This window comes from Ctenopharyngodon idella, chromosome 2, assembly GCF_019924925.1.
Source record: "Ctenopharyngodon idella isolate HZGC_01 chromosome 2, HZGC01, whole genome shotgun sequence".
NCBI classification, from domain to species: Eukaryota; Metazoa; Chordata; class Actinopteri; order Cypriniformes; family Xenocyprididae; genus Ctenopharyngodon; species Ctenopharyngodon idella.
The window spans coordinates 27,011,686-27,031,425 of NC_067221.1; the positions used below are offsets into that span (position 1 = coordinate 27,011,686).

Genomic DNA, 19,740 nt, shown 5'->3' on the forward strand with positions numbered 1-19,740 from the left:
ATGTACATATAAGGCTACAGGCAGGTGAGGGTTTTTTTCAGGGTTGGAGCTAAAGTCTGCAGGACAGCGGCTCTCTAGGACTGAACTTGCCTACCCCTGGCTCAGAAGAACAAACCACATGGGTTTCTTTGATGGATCAATGCTGATCAAACGTTGATGACGCAATCAAGTTTACTCTGAATGTCCGATAAAAGCGATACCACAGAAAAGCCGGGAATCTCCTCTTTACCAGACTTTTTAAAGCATAAAGATTGGATTAGCAGTTCAAAGGTTATTAAATGTTTAAGAACAATAGTTATTTTTAGCCGCAGGTGGCTGTCTCAGTCTTTAACCCTCTGGAGTCTGAGGAAGATTTGGGGTCCTGGAGTAGTTTTGACATGCCCTGACATTTGTGCTTTTTTCAGTTGTTTATAAACATATTAATGACAAAAGTCTCATTAGACTGTATTCAGCAGAAACTAGACTACAATAATATGTGAGCAACAAGTATGTACATGTTTTTATTTTTGAGAGAATTACGTATATGCATGGTTTTGAAAAAATAAATAAATAAATAAATAAGTCACTGAAATAAGGCCTCCATTTTTTCACAATACTTTTGGGAACTGTATATTTTAGTCTTTGCTTCAAAGTGATGTTAAAATCATTCTGCCTAGTCTGACACATAAAACAATGTATTGATTTTAAATTTCGAAAGGCACTTTTTGTTTAGGAAGGCCATATGTGAGGAGGCGTGAATCTTCATGAATAATGCTGTGATTCACACCTGAGGAGATTAAGACCCTGCCCCTAATGAGCCACATAATGAGCCATTCTGTCAGGAATGTGACTGAGTCAACTAAGAAAAAATGCAATGACAAAGAAATATATAACACAACAACATATTTTTATATAATATATAAGCACAACATTTTGTTTTTACTGTGAGTGTATACAAACAAGACATTCCACAGTTTTTAATAATATATAACTCTTATTTGTACGTCCAACATTGCCGGAGTATTTTGAGTCTCTTTCGCACTGGTAAGAAAAAAACCGAGGTGGTATTGCTGGCGTAACCACCGACCCCTGAGTGTTAAAGGGTTAAGTGATGACTGACCATTAGTGGTGACACCTGATGTTAATAAGCAGAATCACTGAAGGAAAAAGAAACAAGAACAGAAAAAAAGAGAGAGACAACAACAACAACAACTGATTTCCAGCCATAACACATTATTGCACTTATTATTAAACATTATGACTTTATTTCTGTAATACATCTACATAACTTCATATTGAGAATTAACGGAGGTTTAGATGTCGATGTTTTATGGAATGTTTCATTTCAGTGTTTACTTTTTAATATTAGTTTTTCTCTGGCTGCTCCAATTTTATGTTTCTGAAGTAATTTTTTTGGGGCAAGAGAAAACACGACCTGGTCATAAAGCTTATGTTCTGATAATGACTTGATTCATTGATGTCATTCAAAGTCTAAATCTCTGACTGTATGCTTGAAGTATAACTTTAATATTGGTGACAGATCAATTCTCAACATCACAAAACAAGCTACTAAAGTCAACAAAACAACAGCAAAATAAAAGCAAACAGGAACAATCAATGAAAATAAAAGGACAATTCAGCTGCATAATTTATTTATTTTGCAATGCATGATGGGAGCCATGGATGCGTTTTGTTTGGTGGCTCCCATCATGCACTGCAACATGAAGCATTTTGTTTGACTGTCACCATTGTTGAGATTCATATGCTGATATGTGTGTGTTTTTTTTAAAAAAGTACTACAGATTATAAAGCACTGCTGGTCTCAAGCTGTAACATCACAGATTTACTGTAAAGAAAAATTAATAAAACATTGTTTATATGAGCAGTTAATAATGCTGAATGAGACCACTGAATTATGCCATTATGTGATGAAAAAAATGACTTTTTATCAAACAACCTGAGAACAATAAGAATATTTTTAAAAATGTTTTAATTTTGTGTCATTTAAACACTTTTTACAATCACTGAAGTTAACTGAGCAGTATGTGGGACATTCCAAAATCACATACATCCAATCAAATAATATGGTATAAAATGAGGGGGGGGAAAATTCAGGAGATTTGTCATTGTACAATGTGTGTAAATGTTTGGTCATTTATCATAAGACCACCGAATTTCATTATTTTGCATTATGTTCATGATGATGGAGTGATTCTGATGAGGACACCAAAGGAAAATTATACAGATTTTGACCCGTTTATTCAAAAGAACTGGTTAAAAAAAAAAAAAAAAAATCAATGTCTTGTTTTGTTCAAGACTTGGAAATATATTACACAAATGAATCCTCCAAACAGCCCATGCTGGGAAGTGGAATCATTTCTGTGGTATTATCTTCTTCAGTTGAGCATAGGCTTTCTTGGGGTGGCCACATCGTTATCACTTTCTCTAACTTAATCTGCAGGCAAGCACAAAAGAGCTTGTTTTGATCATTGACTGCATTGCATTGATGGCTCTGTTTTACTGCTTTCAATCAAATGGCACTGGACCAACATTGTTCTTGATATGTTAAATGCTAAGCAATCATTTAAAACAATCTTGGTCTTTGCTTACCTTTACTGGAGGAGCTCTCAATATCCACAATCTCATTGAGAGAGCCAGTTTTGACTAGAGCGTTGTCATTGACAGCGGTGACGCTGACCCTCACTGTAGTGATATTCTGCAGAAAATGAACACAAGCAACTCTTTGTAGTGCAGACCAAAACTCCATATTTGCAAGGTTGTCTAATTTGCTAAGTGCATCAAACGGAATTTGGAAAAACTTTCAATGTGTCTAATACATGAAGCTCTGGCAAATCAAGCAACAAGCAAATTTAAGCAAATTTAGCACATCTGAGATTGCTTCTGAGAAATCTTTTGCCTTTATATATATATATATATATATATATATGCAGCAGGCAATCTCTGTGAACAGTCTGTGGGAATCTCGCCTGTTGTTGAGACTAAGAATGTGCCAGTCATTTCAATCACAAAACTGTTAAAGTCAAGAAAATTAATAGTCACATCATGCAATAATGCAAATAAGTGGAAATTAATACAATTCTTGGTGGGACTGCATGATCCATAGCAGCAATGACTACATCATACACATCCTGTGTCTCCCGATCCAGCTCTCCAATAACTAGTAGAGTCCCATCCTGAAACAGAAAAAAAAAAAAAAAAAAATTGTATAAGGCGTGTAGATAAGCACTCAAAGCATCAGCGACAGTTCCCGTAAAGTCCTCTCACCTCTCTGAAGCTAAATAAATCACTGTGTGAGTATGTAGTGATGGTGACACGTCCATTTTCTCCAATGTCAGAGTCTGTGGCTGAAATCACGCACACCTCTCCAGGTGACGAGGGTGTGTAAACACCTTCCTGAATCTCAATGCGCTCTGGGAGAGGAAGGAATTGTGGGTTGTTGTCGTTGACGTCCAGAACAGTGATGCTGACCTGAGCTGTGGTGCTCAAACCATCGACAGGCTGGTCTACAGCTACTACCTAAAGAAGATAATGCAAGAATCCCATTTAGAAGGAATAGTCATCCTGAACATTTGGTGAAAATTTGGGTTCAAGGGAAGAATGTGATAGTTTTGTACTTCTATGTTGTAATTGTCTATAGTTTCTCTATCCAAGGTGGCATTGCTCCTGAGTGATATTACTCCTTGACTGTTGATAACGAAGGTATCGCTATCCATGATAAAGTGACCTTTAGAGAACCCACCCTGATCAGAAAAAAAAAAGAAATAAAAGGTAAATATATTAAGCCAAACTTTGAAGTCTGGCTTGGCAAAGCCTTACTTATTTTAAAGTTTGTGCGTTATATTTGCCATTGCTAAAGTGTTCTGAGTAGTTGGTAGTTAATTGCTGTGCGGTAGTTAAAGTGTTCTAATTTGTTGCTAGGGTGGTGCTAAACTGTTGCTAAGGGGTTTCGAGTTGTTGAGTTCTGGATGATGGGTGTTGCTAAATTTTTGGACCATTAAAATGTTTGAAATGTTAGAAATAAAAGCAATACATTTTTTTACAGTTGTCGTTACAATAATATTCAGTAGAATATCTGTTCTTATTTCTCGTGAATTTGGAGTCAAAGATAACCCAACCTAGAGATTTCTTGACAATTTTGATTAGATTCACCCTTTTGTAAGTGTGTATTAATATTATTATTATTATTATTTTATTAATTTATTTATTTATTTACAAAAAACAGTGAGGTTTTCAGGAACAGTACCAGGTCTAGTTCGGTGACTCTAGTCTGAAGCACAAACTGGCCCTGTAGTGCATTTTCCAGAATAGATGTTGTGTACTCAAATTTCGGCGGGTTGTCATTCACATCCTCAATAGTGACGAGTACCACAGTATTAGCCGTCTTGCTGGCATCATCCTGCTGAGTTGCCTAGTTTTTACAAGGAAACACTGTTTAGAAAATATATACAAAGTACTGAAATCTCTTCAGATTCATAAGATCAGCCTAATGGTTTGTAGCAGTGTTGGGGGTAACGCATTACAAGTAACGTAAGTTACATAATCAGATTACTTTTTTCCAAGTAACTAGTAAAGTAACGCATTACTTTTTAATTAGATTCAGTATTCTTCAAAATAAATAAAAACACTGAAATGCAAATTCAGAATATGAGGCACACCTGCTATAATTAAATGTTAAATAACACAAATATCTTTTGAGTATTTAATCCCATTTTATTAATCAATGTCTTTGCTGCTGACGTTTAATGATCCAAATCAACTATACAAAAAAAAAAAAAAAACTTTCTTCTCCTGCATCCTATTCTTCAAGTGCTCTCTACTGTACAGAAATGGATTACATTTCCTTCAGCCTGAGACTAATTCATTTCACTTTTTGTATGAAAGGGCTTTTACATTCACTGTAAAACTCTTACCTGTAAATCAACGGTAAAATACTGGCAAAATTATTAACGGTAGATCCCGATCGATTTATCGGTCTGCCAATTTTATCGGCCGATATGAGCCTGTCGCAGATATATATGCATCATATATATGTATATGCTGCAGATATGCCACTGATATGCCACCGATATGAAAATTTTCGGCACGCAATTGCACCGTGGGTCATCTCAAATCTGATGACGCATCTATAATATGGTTTGTTGAAAATAGCAATGTCTAAAACAGACAGAGTTCAGCTAATGTATGTTTCAGTCAATGAATACGCATTCTGGCTTCATTTAAGCCGTGCTAATTTAAACATTCATGAGCAAGACGCAAAAGAAATCTTGTGCGTGTTGTGAGAAGATTTGTGTGTGCACTTATCTGAAGCACGCTTATAGTGAATGAGGGTATAGGGTGTGATTTAGAACACAGCCTCAGAGCCTTTGAGCGATGTTAACTCACAGTATATTCCTGTAGGCTATTTTCTGGAAAATGACAAATATTACCCAGAATGCATTGTTTTCTACGGTATATTACTGTTTTAATTGAAAATGATATGTTACTGTCAGAATTTGGCCATTTTTTTACAGCAAGGTTTTACAGTGTTTGCCAAACTAGAACTTTATAAAATTAAAAACAAACAAGCAAGCCCAGCCCAGATGAGAAAAAGTAATGCAAAAGTAAAGTAACGCATTCCTTTCCATAAAAAGTAACTAAATAATGCAATTAGTTACTTTTTTAGGGTGTAACACAATATTGTAATGCATTTTAAAAGTAACTTTTTTCCCAACACTTTTGAAACTTCTGATACCTGTAGGTAAACAGTAATCTGGTCTATTTCCTCTCTGTCTAGTGCCGTCGTCACAGAGATGACCCCACTGTTTCGGTCAATTTCAAAGTTGTTCTGATATTTATTTGGAAGGACTGGAAAAAAAAATGTCAGTATTTTTTAATCAGAAACTTAATTCAGATTATGAGTACATTTAATTATTATTGTTGTTTAGATTAGGACATGTCATGTAAGTGTTTTGTAAATCTTCTGTTAAGGGTACCTGCTGTTATGCTGTAAACTACAGGCTCATTGATTCCAGTGTCGCCATCTTGAGCTTTTATGGCCTCAGGAGTGATGTCTGAGAAGTGTCCTACCTGTGCATGGACAGAAAATAGGGCTTGATTTGTGTGCTCAGACATGCATTTAAAGCATTGATCTTGTCCTCTGACGTCATTTACCTGATTTTCCACAATGGATGCCTTGTAGAGACTGTGATCAAAATAAGGGTTTAGGTTGTCAAAATCTTTAACCGTTATTGTAACTGTTGTTGTGTCACTGAGTTCTCCTATATCCTGCAGAAAAAACAAACTCACTTAAAAGTGTTGGGTTAAAAATAACCCCACAAGTAACCTAACTATTGGATTATATAAATAAATTATACTATAGGGTCATGTGTAACCCAACATTTTTTTTTTCTGTCTAGTGTTGAATTACTATCAACCTTAAAATGATAGTTTTTCAGTCCAAAAATCAAAATCCTGTAATCACCATGGTAGAAAAATGACACATATAATGTGTAACACTAGTTTACACATTTTGTGTCAATATTTCATAAAAATGTGTTGGAAGAATTCAATTGTTTTCCACATATTATGTGTAACTTTAAAATGAACACAACTTGTGTATTTGTTCACAGCATCAACACAATCTGTGCAGCCAAGAACACCTGTAATGTGTTAATATTACACATTTACACATCTTTGTGTTAATTTCAGAGGTGAAGGTCAGACCTCCAAAACCAAGACCATTGAAGACCAGAGGTGTGATTGAGACCAGACCTTCCAAGACCAAAACAAGACCATTCAATCAAGATAATTCATTAATCGTTTGACTATTGAACATTAGTGATGAACACCTGCTGTTAAAATCACAATTTTAAGTCACCATCATGCATATCAGTGTTTGCTTTAGTTGGCCTCTTGACCCTTGACTTTTTAATATTAGATTTAGTTTGGGATGCTGTAACTGAGTTATAACAGCCAGACAAGCAAAGAGAAACGCTGATCAGGTGTTGTTGGTTATGTTTTCACATAATCATTATTTGTCCTGAATCACTGAACTCATTTAAAGCCCAATCTCTGAGTTAGATTTACATTATTGATTACAGCAGCACTGTGATTCTACAGCAGAAGATCAACTTTTTTAATATAATCCAAATGACTTCTCAAAAGTTGTTCTGATCAAAAAAAAAAAAAAAAAAAAAAACCTTTCTTTTAGGCACACACAGACATCAAGAATCAGCCTGTGAATCTCAACAACGGTGACAAGCATATTCTGATAAACAGATCAACTCTGAACATTAGAAAACAAGCTACTAAAACATCACATAAACAGAACAAACTAAAATAGTGAGAATAAAGGAAATTACTAAGACAATTCAGCTCATAATTTATTCATGCAGCAATGCATGATGGGAGCCATGGATGAATTTTGATTGATGGCACCCAGAATGCACTGCAACATGCTTTTTGATGGTCACCACTGTCAAAGAATATACGCTAACAAGAAGCGACACTCAACAGAAAGTTCCATTGCAACACTGGTGCCCAGCAGCAGCCCTGCGCTTCTGCCATTTTGTGGTGAAAGCGACTTGTCGGTCCACTAGTTTCTATGGAAATATCAGCTGCTTTTGTTAAAAAAACGTACATTAAAGCTGAAATCAAACTTGAATGATGACAACACAGAATAAAGTACTATCACTAGTGATCATCAAATCCTTTTAACAGTTTATTTTACAGACATTGTGTTTAAGTCTTCCACTTTTTCACAAAACCTTTGCTCTCTAGAAACCCAGTCAGTTTGGGTTAAAATTCTTTGAAATTAAATTAAGGACATGCATCAGAAAAATTGCGAATGTTGGACAATAAATATATGAATATAACAGCTTGATTTTGCAGTTTTGTCTAATGTCCGTTAAAACAAAAGTGTCCAAAAGTGTGAATTATGCGATAACGGACACAGCAATGCATCATGTATTATAAGATCATTATGTTTGTAGCGTGATCCATTAAAACGTACAATAGCCTATTTCAATTCAGACCTAGTGATACTATTATTACTATTACTCCACTAGGTCTGAAATATATTGTTCGCTGCAAACATGATGATCTTAAATGTATTCATTATTAATTTACTATTAATAAATGTATAAAGTTGCATAAAATGGAAATACTCAATAAAGTAGGCTAACTACATTACCTCAGATGGTTGAATGGTTGGATTCCACAACTAGTAAAATAAAACATATATAAGACAATACAACATTTACTGTAGGAGCCATACAATTTACTGATGATTTCATTTGAAAAATGTTCTTTTGCGCTTCTGATTTGGCAGTGAAATTCGACGATTTTTTTTAGGTGCGTAAGATGTGAAGGATTCTATGGTCCAGTTAGTATTTTAACCCCATAATGGCGGCCGTGCTACCGGAGCGCCATCAGTGACTGTTGCCCAAAAAGTATCAGAGTGTCGCCTCTTGAGTTCTATACTCTTTGCCACTGTTGAGATTCACAGGCTGATTCTTGATGTCTGTGTCTTTAAATGAAAGAGTTTTTTTTTTTTTTGATCAGAACAGCTTTTGAGAAATCCTTCAGATTATATTGAAAAAGCTGATCTTCTGCTGTAGAATCACAGTACTGCTGTAATCAATAATGTAAATCTAACTCAGAGATTGGGCTCTAAATGAGTTAACTGATTCGGGTCAAATAATGATTATGTGAAAACATAACCAACACCACCTGATCATCTTTTCTCTTTGCCTGTCTAGCTGTTATAACTTAGTTACAACAGCCCAAACAAAATCTAATATTAAAAAGTCAAGGGTCAAGAGTCCAACTAAAGCAAACCCTGATCTCTGACCCTGAACCTGATGTGTCAGAATTAACAAAGTGTTGTCCCTAAACTCACACACTGATGTGTAAGAATTTAGCCAATTTGAGTTGTTTTTTGACAAATGGTTTTTGACAGATTCTGAATGTCTGTGTTTGACACAGTGAATGTGTCAAAATTAACACAAGTGTTGTCCCAAAACACAAGCACTGATGTGTGATGTTTTTTGACTTGACAAAGAGATCATTGCAAATTTGATCTTCATGTTCAGAAGCAGCACAGGTGTTTTATTTTGTTGTTGTTTTCCTCTTTCCTTCAATGATTCTGCCTGTTAACAGCAGGTGTTGATTAATGACTTAATTATCTCATTAACTTCCCTCTTGAATGGTCTTGGTCTTGGTCTTGGAGGGTCTGGTCTTGACTACACCTCTGGTTAACCTTCCTGACACATTCACTGTGTTAAAATCATTGACTAAAATCAGTGAATGTGTCAGAATTAACACAAGTGTTGTCCCTAAACTCACACACTGATGTGTAAGAATTTAACACATTTTGAGTCAGTTTTAACAATCTTTTCTAAGAGTGTATGCTTTAGAGCAGTACATTGAAGTTTAGTAATCAAAGTAAAATGGATGTAGGGCTGGTAGGATGTCAGAGAGTTTGTCTTTACTTTAGCTTCCACGGTGAAGATGTACTGTTGAACATTGTTGTAGTTCGGACGTTTAATCAACCTGATGTAACCACGAATTGTATCCAATTCAAAGGCATCTGGTACTGGAGGCTGTTAATAGAGTTGAAGTGATGAATTAAAATGGGGACATGGAAAAAATCATAGATACAAACTGAGTTTACACAGTATTATTTCATTTTCTTTTATTTCTTCAAAAATGATTTGCATGCATCAGCTCTGTAACTAGAAAACATGAGATTAGACATATTCAGTGTTTTATAGATTGACAGACTTATTGGTATTAAATCTGGTCTGATGGATTAACAGAAAGTCATATGAAAAGAGAACAATCAGAAGAAGAATAACAGTATAAGGACTGGGATGTAAAAGTGCAAAGGTACTATTATTATTATTATTATTATTATTATTTATTTATTTGATTTTTTTTTTTTTTTTTTTTTTTTGGTGAAATAGATTTTAGATATTTGTTTACAGAGAAAACAACTACAAATGACTTCCAGCCATTACACATTATTGCACTTTTTATTAACCAGTTTGACTTTATTTCTGTCATACGTCTACAGAAGTTCTTAGTGTTCTCAGCCAGGGTTTAAATTAAGCCAGGAGTAGGCCTTAATCTAGAATAGTTAATCATGTTTTAAAAAATGGCTTTCTGAAACATAGATTAAGTATAGATTACTAACACCTGGACTATAGAGTCCTGAACTAAAATAAACAAGATTAATTTAAAACCAACTGTTCTAATCTGAATTAGCATGACAGAAGTTGCCTAGAAAACATGGAATGAAACAAGAAAAGCTTAAAATTGCTTGAAACTGAGAAGCAAACCCAAGGAAAACAATGGCAGCAGAAAAACACTGCAATAATAATAATAATAATAATAATAATAATTAAAGCTGCAAGCAGCGATGAAAGGGCCCTCGCTACTGGGCTCACCGCCACCCGGTGGCCTTAAGAAAACATGGGTTAGTCTAGGACTGGCTTAAGTCTTGTCTGTGAAACCGGGGGTTAATGTATTATGTTTAAAGTTAGTTGTAGTTCTTGTTTTTTTCTCTTTCTGTCAGGGATACTGCTTGTTAACTGCAGGTGTTCATCACTAATGCTTAATAATTATTTAATCACTTAATTATCTCATTAACAGCAACACTGCTTCAATGTTACTTTTACTCTTTGTAGTGTGGACACTACAGGGTTTTGCTGTGCGGTTAAAAGGCTTAAACTTTTAAGATAAAAAGACACATTAAAATGTATTTTAAGAGTAGTAAACTGAAAACTAGTTTACTGTAAAATTACTAGGAAATAACATTGCACATAGAAAAAAAATTGTGGACTGAATGACTGATCAGGAGAGTAAATGTTGAACTGGAGTGTTATTTTATGTGATGATTTAAGCGCATGGTCTAAAGTGCACAGCACAAGTGCACTTAGGGTGTGCTCGAATCCACTTTTGCTAGTTTAACAATGGGAAAAACACACTCTTTAAATAACAAAACATATATTGCGCCATTGACTTTAGACCAGGTTTCAGTCGTCAATGGCACAGTCTATTTCAGTTGCCTCAAAATAGCAACGCGTCATCAATGCGCCTGAACACACCTTGTTTTCAGACCAGCACGCCCATGGGCGCAAATGCATTTGCTATGCATGTGCCACAATGTGCCACAGGACATGAAAATTTCAACTGCGTCAGGCTGAAGCTAGCAAAAAGCACTTGCGTCGTGCCTGGCGCCGCATTGCGACGGATTTATGATAGGGCCCAGAAAGTTCATTGCACTTCAATGATCTGTTGGGATTTAAAGTGTTTCTGTTATCTGTGTTTTGTGGGTCACTATTGCACTGAAGAATAGAAGAAGATGAAGACACATTGATAATATGCTGCATGTTGCTTTGTTTAAAGAGCAATATTTGTGTATTTCAGAAGTCCTCAACTTTGGAACTCGAGATCCACTTTACTGCAGAGTTTAACTCTAACCTTAATCAAACACACCTGAACAAGGTAATCAAGCTCTTCAGGATTACTACAAAGTTGCAGCTACTCAGCAAAATCCTCAAAGTTAACTCAACTCTGCTCAGAGTACATATGGTCTCAATCTACAGTGTTAAATTGTTAAAGTTAATGAGATAATTAAGTGATGATTGAACATTAATGATGAACACCTGCTGTTAACAAGCAGAATCACTCAAGAAAAGAGAAACACAAAAACTACAACTGACTTCATGAAATCAACTGAAGATAAAAGAAGACATTAAATCTCTGAAGATCTGATTAAACAACTCCACAAACAGCATTACCAGCTTCACTTATTAGTAACCAGACTGACTTTATTTCTGATGTTTTATTCGTCAAAAAATGATGCCACCATCATAGTGGTCAGTGTTTGCTTTAGCTGGGCCTGTGACCCTTTTGTCTTTCTACAGCAATTTTCTTTTAAGCAATTGCAATAGTTTTTTGCAGTGCATTGCTGAAAACAAAAGTTTAAAAAAGCAAATTAACATTTTTATTCTACCAATTTTGTTGTTTTGCAACAGTTGTCGCAGAAAGAAAATCTAACATAGAAAGTCAAGAGCCCAACTAAAGCAAACACTGATTTTAATAATGGTGGCATTGTATTTTGACCAATAAAACATCAACATCTAAACCTCTGTTAATTCTCAATAAGAACTTCTGTAGATAGGAGACAGAAATAAATTCAATCTGGTTAGTAACAAGTGAAGCTGGTAATACTGTTTTTGGAGTTGTTTAATCAGATCTTGAGATATATAATGTCTTCTTTTATCTTGTTGATTTTATCTAAGGCTGTGGCTGAAGTCAGTTGTAGTTCTTGTGTTTCTCTTTTCTTCAGTGATTCTGCTTGTTAACAGCATATGTTCATCATTAAAGCTTAATCATCCCTTAATTAATCACTTCATTATCTTATTAACTGTTAGGGTTGGAGCTAAACTCTGCAGGTGTAGTTGATGCAGTGATTAATTCATGTGTGCTATTGTTAATGGTTAGCTTGAGGTATTAAAGTTAAGTTGATGTTTTAATGGTCGTATTTGGATACGGGTTTGTAGTTTAAATTTATATTAACCCTAAACAGGGCGACGTGATGTGGGTGATACAAACATTTGAGAGGCTGTGGGGAGAGTCAGGGAAAGTTTGGGTCTCATTTCTTGGTTTCATGTTGAAAGGGTGTTTGTTGTGAATATTTAGATATATTGACTTTGTTCACAATTTTTTTGTTTAGCTTACGGGCAGCATTTAAAAACAGCATGACTCCCTGTAGTGGGAAATCTACTAACCTTCTGATAAAAGTTGATATATTTTTTTACACATTTACAATATTTGGAGGGGACTTACATGTTTAAAAAGTTGTTGTTTAGTGCTAGCTTATTACGTTTATGGTGAAATTTTATGAATTTAATTTTTACATTTTTCATAATTAGTCTGTAAATGTTTGTATCACCCACGACACGTTGCCCGTTTAAGGGTTATAAATCCATTGAAAACAGAATGCTTGTTTGGCAATGCGTATTACAACATTATAGCCATTTTTTTTAAACATTTATTCTCTCATAACTTAAACTAAACATTTGATGGCATATATATGCACTTCATTGCAAATCAATAATAATTGGGAGACAAATAAATGTTGTCTATTGTGTCATATGTGACATTTACATTAGCATGAAAAAAATGACAATTTTTTTTTTTTAATTTTTAACAATAAAAAGGATTTCTGTGCAAAAAAAGACTATACTTAATAAAAAAAAGTATGAATTATCAATCAGAGGGCGGAAGGCATGAAGTAGATTGTGTACAACAGGTTTTCCTCAAAGTTTTGGTCATATTGATAATTTATAGGCCCTAGAAATTTGCATATTAAATATTATACAGCATTATATAATATATTCATAAATAGGCATTATATTTATTGTCCAACAGAATTTTACAAAGAATGTTTAGTTTAAGTTATGAGAGAATAAATGGTTTTAAAAATGTGGCTAAAATGTAACATGCATTGCCAAACAAGCATTCTGTTTTCAATGGATTTATACCCCCAAACAGGCAACGTGCCTTTTTCCTGTTGCAGTCTAAACATGTTACTTCAGATGATGGTCTTTGTTTTTTCCATTAATTGTATGCTGGAAGCCACCATAGTATAAAACTCATTATATATATATATATATATATATATATAATGTATTTTAAAAATCAAAATTCAGAATGTCTGATCTGTGGCAAGAAAGTTTTCTTGGTGAATATAATCTATTAATGACAAAAAAAAAAAAAAAAAAAAAAAAAAAAAACTTTAATTGTGGGTGCAAAAGTGATATTGATTCAATGCAGTTAACTTTGACACGTTAACATTGATTTAGCATTGTTTCGATGGTGGCTTGCTATCTGGGATATGTGTCAAATATATAAGAATCCTTCATGACTCACCAGTATAGAATACCAAATTCTTTTGTTGTTATCAGTCGCATCTGCATCAGTTGCCCTCACCGTGAGCACAAATGAACCCAGAGCCGTCGTCTGGAATGAAAGACATGGTTTACTAAGAGGTGTGGCATCCCTCAGAGGCCAAACACACTATACCTGTATAACGATGTGACATTACACACCTCTGACAGCATGGCACTGTATGTTTTGCTCTGGAAGATCGGAGGGTGTTCATTGACATCCCGAACGTATAGTGTCCGGTGGTTTTTTGGCTGAAATGAAAAATTAAGACTTTACAGAAAAGGTTTATTTGCTGAATCTTTATTTCTATAATACTTTTCTTTATTTATTGATTTTATGATTTTATTGTTTAAATAAACATACCCCTCTTGCGCAGGTGATAAAATAATACAAAGCATCTGAATACTAGAAGGAATAAAACATACAAAGAGACATACTATATGAAAAAATAAAATGCAATACAATCATCTATCTATCTATCTATCTATCTATTAGGGGTGCAACGGTTCAAATTGCTCACGGTTCGGTTTGTATCACGGTTTTAGGGTCACGTTTTCGGTACGGTTCGGTATGTGCTATGTTCAGGGAAAAAAGGACTACTGTCAAATAAAAATAAAGAAAATAAGAACAAATAATCAAACTACAAGCAACAGCACAAATCAATACAATAGAGCAAAGATTCAAATAAAATAAACAGTGCTTTTCGGGTATCTATCAGTAGTTTTCAGTAGTTGAAAACCACACAGCCTGAAATCAACTGAAGATAAAAGAAGACAATAAATCTCTCAAGATCTCAGCAGAAGTTCTTTTTGAGAATTAACAGGTTTAGATGCTGATGCTTTATTGAAAATGTTTGGTCACCATTATGGTCATCAGTATTTCCTTTAGTTGGGCAGTTTGACTCTTGGTTTTTTTGTGTGAGTTTGTGGTCCTTGTAACAGTGTTTATTAAAACACATAATTTGTTGCAAAGAAAACCAGAAACAAAATGATCAATCTGCATAGTTTTGTGCCTCACAAAGCAGAGTAGTTTATTAATCTTGTTTCTGACCAAAAGTGGATATTCGTTATTAAAATATTATATTCAACAATACTTTCTTGCCACAGATCATATTCTGATTTTTTTTTTTAAATACAAAATATTTTGGCACACACAGAAATCAGCATATGAATCACAACAATGGTGACATCCTTCATGCCACAATGCATGCTGGGAGCCACCATAGTGTACAACTCATGACTCCCAGCATGCATTGCGACATGAAGGATGTCACCATTGTTGTGATTCATATGCTGATTCTTGATGTCTGTGTGTGTCTAAAGAATTTTTGCTCTTTAAAAGTCAAGATTCAGAATGTCTGATCTGTAGCAAAAAAGTATTGTTAGTGAATATAATCTATTAAAAACAAATATACACTTTTGGTCAGGAGTACAATTAGTAAATGATTTTGCTTTATGATGAAGAATATTATGTTGCACTGGTTTCTTTGCAACAAATGATGTGTTTTGGTAAACACTGTTACAAAGACCACAAACTCACATGAAAAACCAAGACTCAAACTGCCCAACTAAAGGAAACACTGACCACCAAAATGGCGACCAAATATTTTCAATAAAACATCAACATCTAAACCTGTTAATTCTCAAAATGAACTTCTGCTGAGATCTTGAGAGATTTATTGTCTTCTTTTATTTTCAGTTGATTTCAGGCTGTGTGGTTTTAAGTCAGTTGTAATTGTGATTCATTTTCTGAGAGTGCAAGCATGATGTTGAACCAACATCAATGCCATTACTATTGATTTTTTGTTGAAATTTCAACATTTTTTCAACATTAATTGCAGGTGCAAAAGTGATATTGATTCAATGCGGTTAACGTTGACACATTAACATTGATTTAACATTATTTCAATCATTACTTGCTACCTGGGCTGTTACACATGCTCTTTTTTCGACCGTTATACGTTTACTCAAGACATAACCGACTATGTTTGTTAGGATACTTGAAAAGATGGGCATGTTGACATAATTTTTGTGTGAATTTGTCTGTTCAAACGCATGACTTGAAAGAGAACTCTGTATTTGCGCAATGTCTGAGATAACGGGCGTGCACGCTTCGGATGAGCGCACACAAATCTTCTCTGTCACGTCTTGTTTAAATGTTTAAATTAGCAAGGCTTAAATGAGTTTAGTTTAAACACAGATAGCAACGTGTGCTGTTCAGGTCTCACCTGTGCTCGTGCGCCATCAACACCTGGGTGATGACGCCGTAAATCATCACTGTTGTAACTTTTTGGGAAGCCAGAATGCGTATTCATTGACTGAAACATACATTATCTGAACTCGTTCTGTTTTACACGTTGCTATTTTCAACAAACCATATAGATGTGTCATCATTCGAAATGAACCGTGGTGCAAGTGCGTGCCGAACCGTAAGTGGAGAACGGTACGGTTCGATTTTTTACCGAGAACCGGTGCACCCCTACTATCTATCTAATCTTTAGACACTGGATCAGTAATGGTGGAACAAACCAGCCTAATTTCTTCAGCATCCAGTGGTTTGATGGTCCGTACGATAGCGGTTGTGTCTCCTTCAGTGTAAACCAGCTCTAATATTGTCAGAACATTGACAGTCGAAGTTGGCTGCAGAACCGGACGATCATTAGGCCCGATATTAGTGATAATCTCTACATCTCCTGTAAACAATCATCTCCTGATCAAATACACATTTAAATACATATTCTAACACACAATCTAAATATTTGATATAAATAAATTTTGATATATAAGAGGTCATCGTACTCGAATATCCAGTAAGTTTCAGAACTGAAAACTTGTTTTTAAATTGGAAAAAAAAAACTTTTAATGACACCAGGCCCATCGAACGACTGATCCTGGAATGTGCCTGTCAACCTTTCATGCCACGATATAAATATAATGCCATAGATCTAAATGTAATGCAGCGCTTTTCATGGTTAGTTAACCTTGAGAGCTGTAGTAAAAACATGCTAAAAGTTTTCGAGAGAGTAATACTACACAAACAGCATTACCAGCTTCACTTATTACTAACCAGACTGACTTTATTTCTGTCACACGTCTACAGAAGTTCAAGAAAACTGGACATTTTTTATGTTCCCAGATCCAACACGAATATTTGGAGCACGTTCTTATAACAAAATTCTGTTAGTTGGGTAGCTATTTCAAATGCAAATATGTCAGCCAATCACAGCAGTGGACGTTTACACTGGTCTCACAGACACGCCCCTTAAAGCATTTTTCCTACCCTAAAATCAGGGTAGGAAAAATGCCTTTTATTTCAAAATAATGACAATTTTTGATGGAAAAAGCATATCAACATTATAAGTGCATCCCAGGAAACATTATAAAATAATAAAACAACAAAACAACGCAGTTCATGACCCCTTTAATACTAGATAATGGCAGTATTGTTTTTGTATTGCCACTCTTGTGATACTCTCTAATTACCAAGGTCCATTTAAGAACAACAAATTAAAATTAATAAAAACATTATTTATATTAAATATTATAACAAAAATACATAAAAATGATATTATAAATGTGGGCATATTTCACCTTCATATCCCTCGTCGACAGTTCCCAGAGTGAAACTACCTCCATTTACACAGTTTATCTCTGAGGAACCTTAAACGACAAGTAACTGGTTTCAGGACTTAACAAACAGCTAAAAGATTAAATTTAGTCACATACACTACATTAATATATAAAATACTTTAATAACCAAAACAAATTAAGCATTCATTTTAGAAGTTGGTCTGCATTACAGAAAATTTTCTGAAATGCTAGTAGCATGGCTCAGCTGCCATTTTCAATTCTTTACTTCAAGAAACTCCACTCCAGAAACTACTGCATTGATTGATTAATGGGCGGGAGACCCAGCTGAAAGCGAAATACTGTCGAATAATTCTTATGAAGTGAACCCCCGGCCAGTATGGGAATACTTTGGATATAGAAAAGAACAAACAAACAAACAAAAATGTGTGGTTGTCCTCGAGGATAGATGTCCAATTTGCAAAAAATGTGGATGCAAAGTGACTGCGAAAAGACAGGGAACACCATACCCCTGTGCTGATAAAGGTATATATCCCAATTATAATTTAGGCTGAATTAATTACTTTTGTTAAATGAGACTGCCTCGATGACGTATGCAGCTTTCAAATGCAACCTCCGGAGGACGCAGCCTTCGAAATGAGATGCTGGAAATGTCAAAATACACTCTGAAACTAAAAGGTCTTCACTACAACGCGTCAAAATAAGAGTTCAGTTTAACCATAACAAATTATGACAGATATATATTACTGTTGTAGGCCTACAACAGAATGTACTTCTCAAAATAATAATAATAATAACAAGAACAATACAATTTATTTAAACATTATTTAAGGAAGATATTTTTGTCCATGGTTTAATTTAGTAAATCTCTGTTTTGCAGCACTTTGCCAAAATATAAAATAATAAAAGTTTGTTAAAATTACATTTGGTTATCACCGTTCTTGATAATATATTTATTAAATTATAAAATACATTACATAGGACTCTATTATTCTTAAACATTTTAATACATTTTTAATGATAAAAATAAGTCATCTAATTTGTAATCAATTTAACTGATTAGACATGTTTTATTGATATTTTAATAAAACAAACAAATAGTTTTAAGTTTGTCACTAACTAAATTTTTTTTTTAACCAAAAAACCTGTTTTCATTCATTTAATGGTCATATTATCTGATGATAATAATAACAACCATAATTTAATAACACAGTTTATTTAATAATTGCGTATACTGTGATACCATGAAACTGTGATATTTTCTGAGACGGTCATCATACCATCAAAATCTCATACTGGTCTCCCAGCCCATCCCCCGCTGTTAAAAAATTAACTCAGTAACTTATAAATTGCATTAAAGTGAATTTTAAATGAGCTACTTTTTACCTGAGTAGATTTTTAGACCGTAATATGCTTCAGTAAAATTTCATTGAAGTAATAGTGCTTTTACTTGAGTAGAATGTTTTATTACTCTTTCCACCTCTGTTGAACAGTGTACACTTTACATAATCAAAACTAAAACTTGATGAGCATTTTAAGACTTTTGTCCTCGAAAGCATGTTTTTAAACATAGATAGATTTGACTTACCAATAGCACTCCTCACACTGTGGACATGCACACAAGCTAAAATAATTAACACAGAGAATAAGGCCATCTTTTCCGTAATTCACTGTCAGTGCAGCTGATATTGTGAAGCGTAGGACTATTTATTCTCTTTCTGAGCTGTTACTTACTGGATGCCATAAACAGTTATGGCCTCTGCTGTAAACAGTGACTGGGACGTGTTTCACGCTGTTAATTTGATAAACCTTTGTAACTGAACTTTTCTTAATCTTGTTCTGTTACTCATTCAATGGTTTCAATCACGTAGGTCCACTCTTGTTTTTTATTACACAGCACTCTGGAATAACTTCCTTATGATTGAACAGTTGCAACATTCTAATGTTAAACGACCAATGAAGTTTATATTTGGCTGCTGTCCGGCAACCATTTGTGCTTCATGTCTTTCATATCACATGTGCTCTCTTTCTTGTCACAATGGAATCATTTAAAGTCAGATCAATATTTCACAGCAACATATTTGGTAAACTGGCAAAGAATAATGAAGAACAGTCAACTGCTCATTACAGTAAAATAACCCCCTTTAGGGTGAGATAAGTTCATGCCGGGGATGTGACCATCCTGTCAGGGTTTATTTTGCAATAATGGATGGTA

The 19,740-nt window shown here is 34.5% G+C and overlaps 2 protein-coding genes across 3 annotated transcripts in view; one reads left to right on the forward strand and one right to left on the reverse strand.

Annotated features, from left to right (window-relative positions):
- Window positions 1-19,740, forward strand: part of LOC127503399 (sialoadhesin-like) — a 200,278-nt gene that overhangs the window by 57,233 nt on the left and 123,305 nt on the right. The window lies entirely within an intron of this gene.
- LOC127503436 (protocadherin-18-like) lies at window positions 1,426-19,262 on the reverse strand. 2 transcript variants are annotated; one of them, XM_051877243.1, is made up of 16 exons: window positions 19,114-19,260; window positions 17,529-17,597; window positions 16,467-16,630; window positions 14,302-14,343; window positions 14,100-14,189; window positions 13,921-14,010; window positions 9,471-9,581; window positions 6,151-6,264; window positions 5,973-6,066; window positions 5,732-5,844; window positions 4,244-4,408; window positions 3,615-3,740; window positions 3,265-3,516; window positions 3,075-3,173; window positions 2,590-2,695; window positions 1,426-2,434 (listed from the first exon to the last, which is right to left on the reverse strand). In XM_051877243.1, exons 1-16 carry the CDS (start codon window positions 19,178-19,180, stop codon window positions 2,430-2,432), a joined length of 1,707 nt encoding a protein of 568 aa, XP_051733203.1. In that variant the 5' UTR covers window positions 19,181-19,260; the 3' UTR covers window positions 1,426-2,429. The 2 variants fall into 2 exon arrangements, with proteins under 2 accessions (XP_051733203.1, XP_051733213.1); XM_051877253.1 differs by lacking the exon at window positions 3,615-3,740 and having other exon boundaries at window positions 19,114-19,262.

Coding starts and splice junctions, on each gene's coding strand:
- LOC127503436 (XM_051877243.1), bottom strand. CDS start 19,180: ATGGCCTTATTCTCTGTGTTAATTATTTTAGCTTGTGTGCATGTCCAC. Junction 16,631..17,528: donor TGTCGACGAGGGATATGAAG/GTGAAATATGCC, acceptor GATTGTTTACAG/GAGATGTAGAGATTATCACT. Junction 14,344..16,466: donor ATGCTGAAGAAATTAGGCTG/GTTTGTTCCACC, acceptor TATTCCTTCTAG/TATTCAGATGCTTTGTATTA.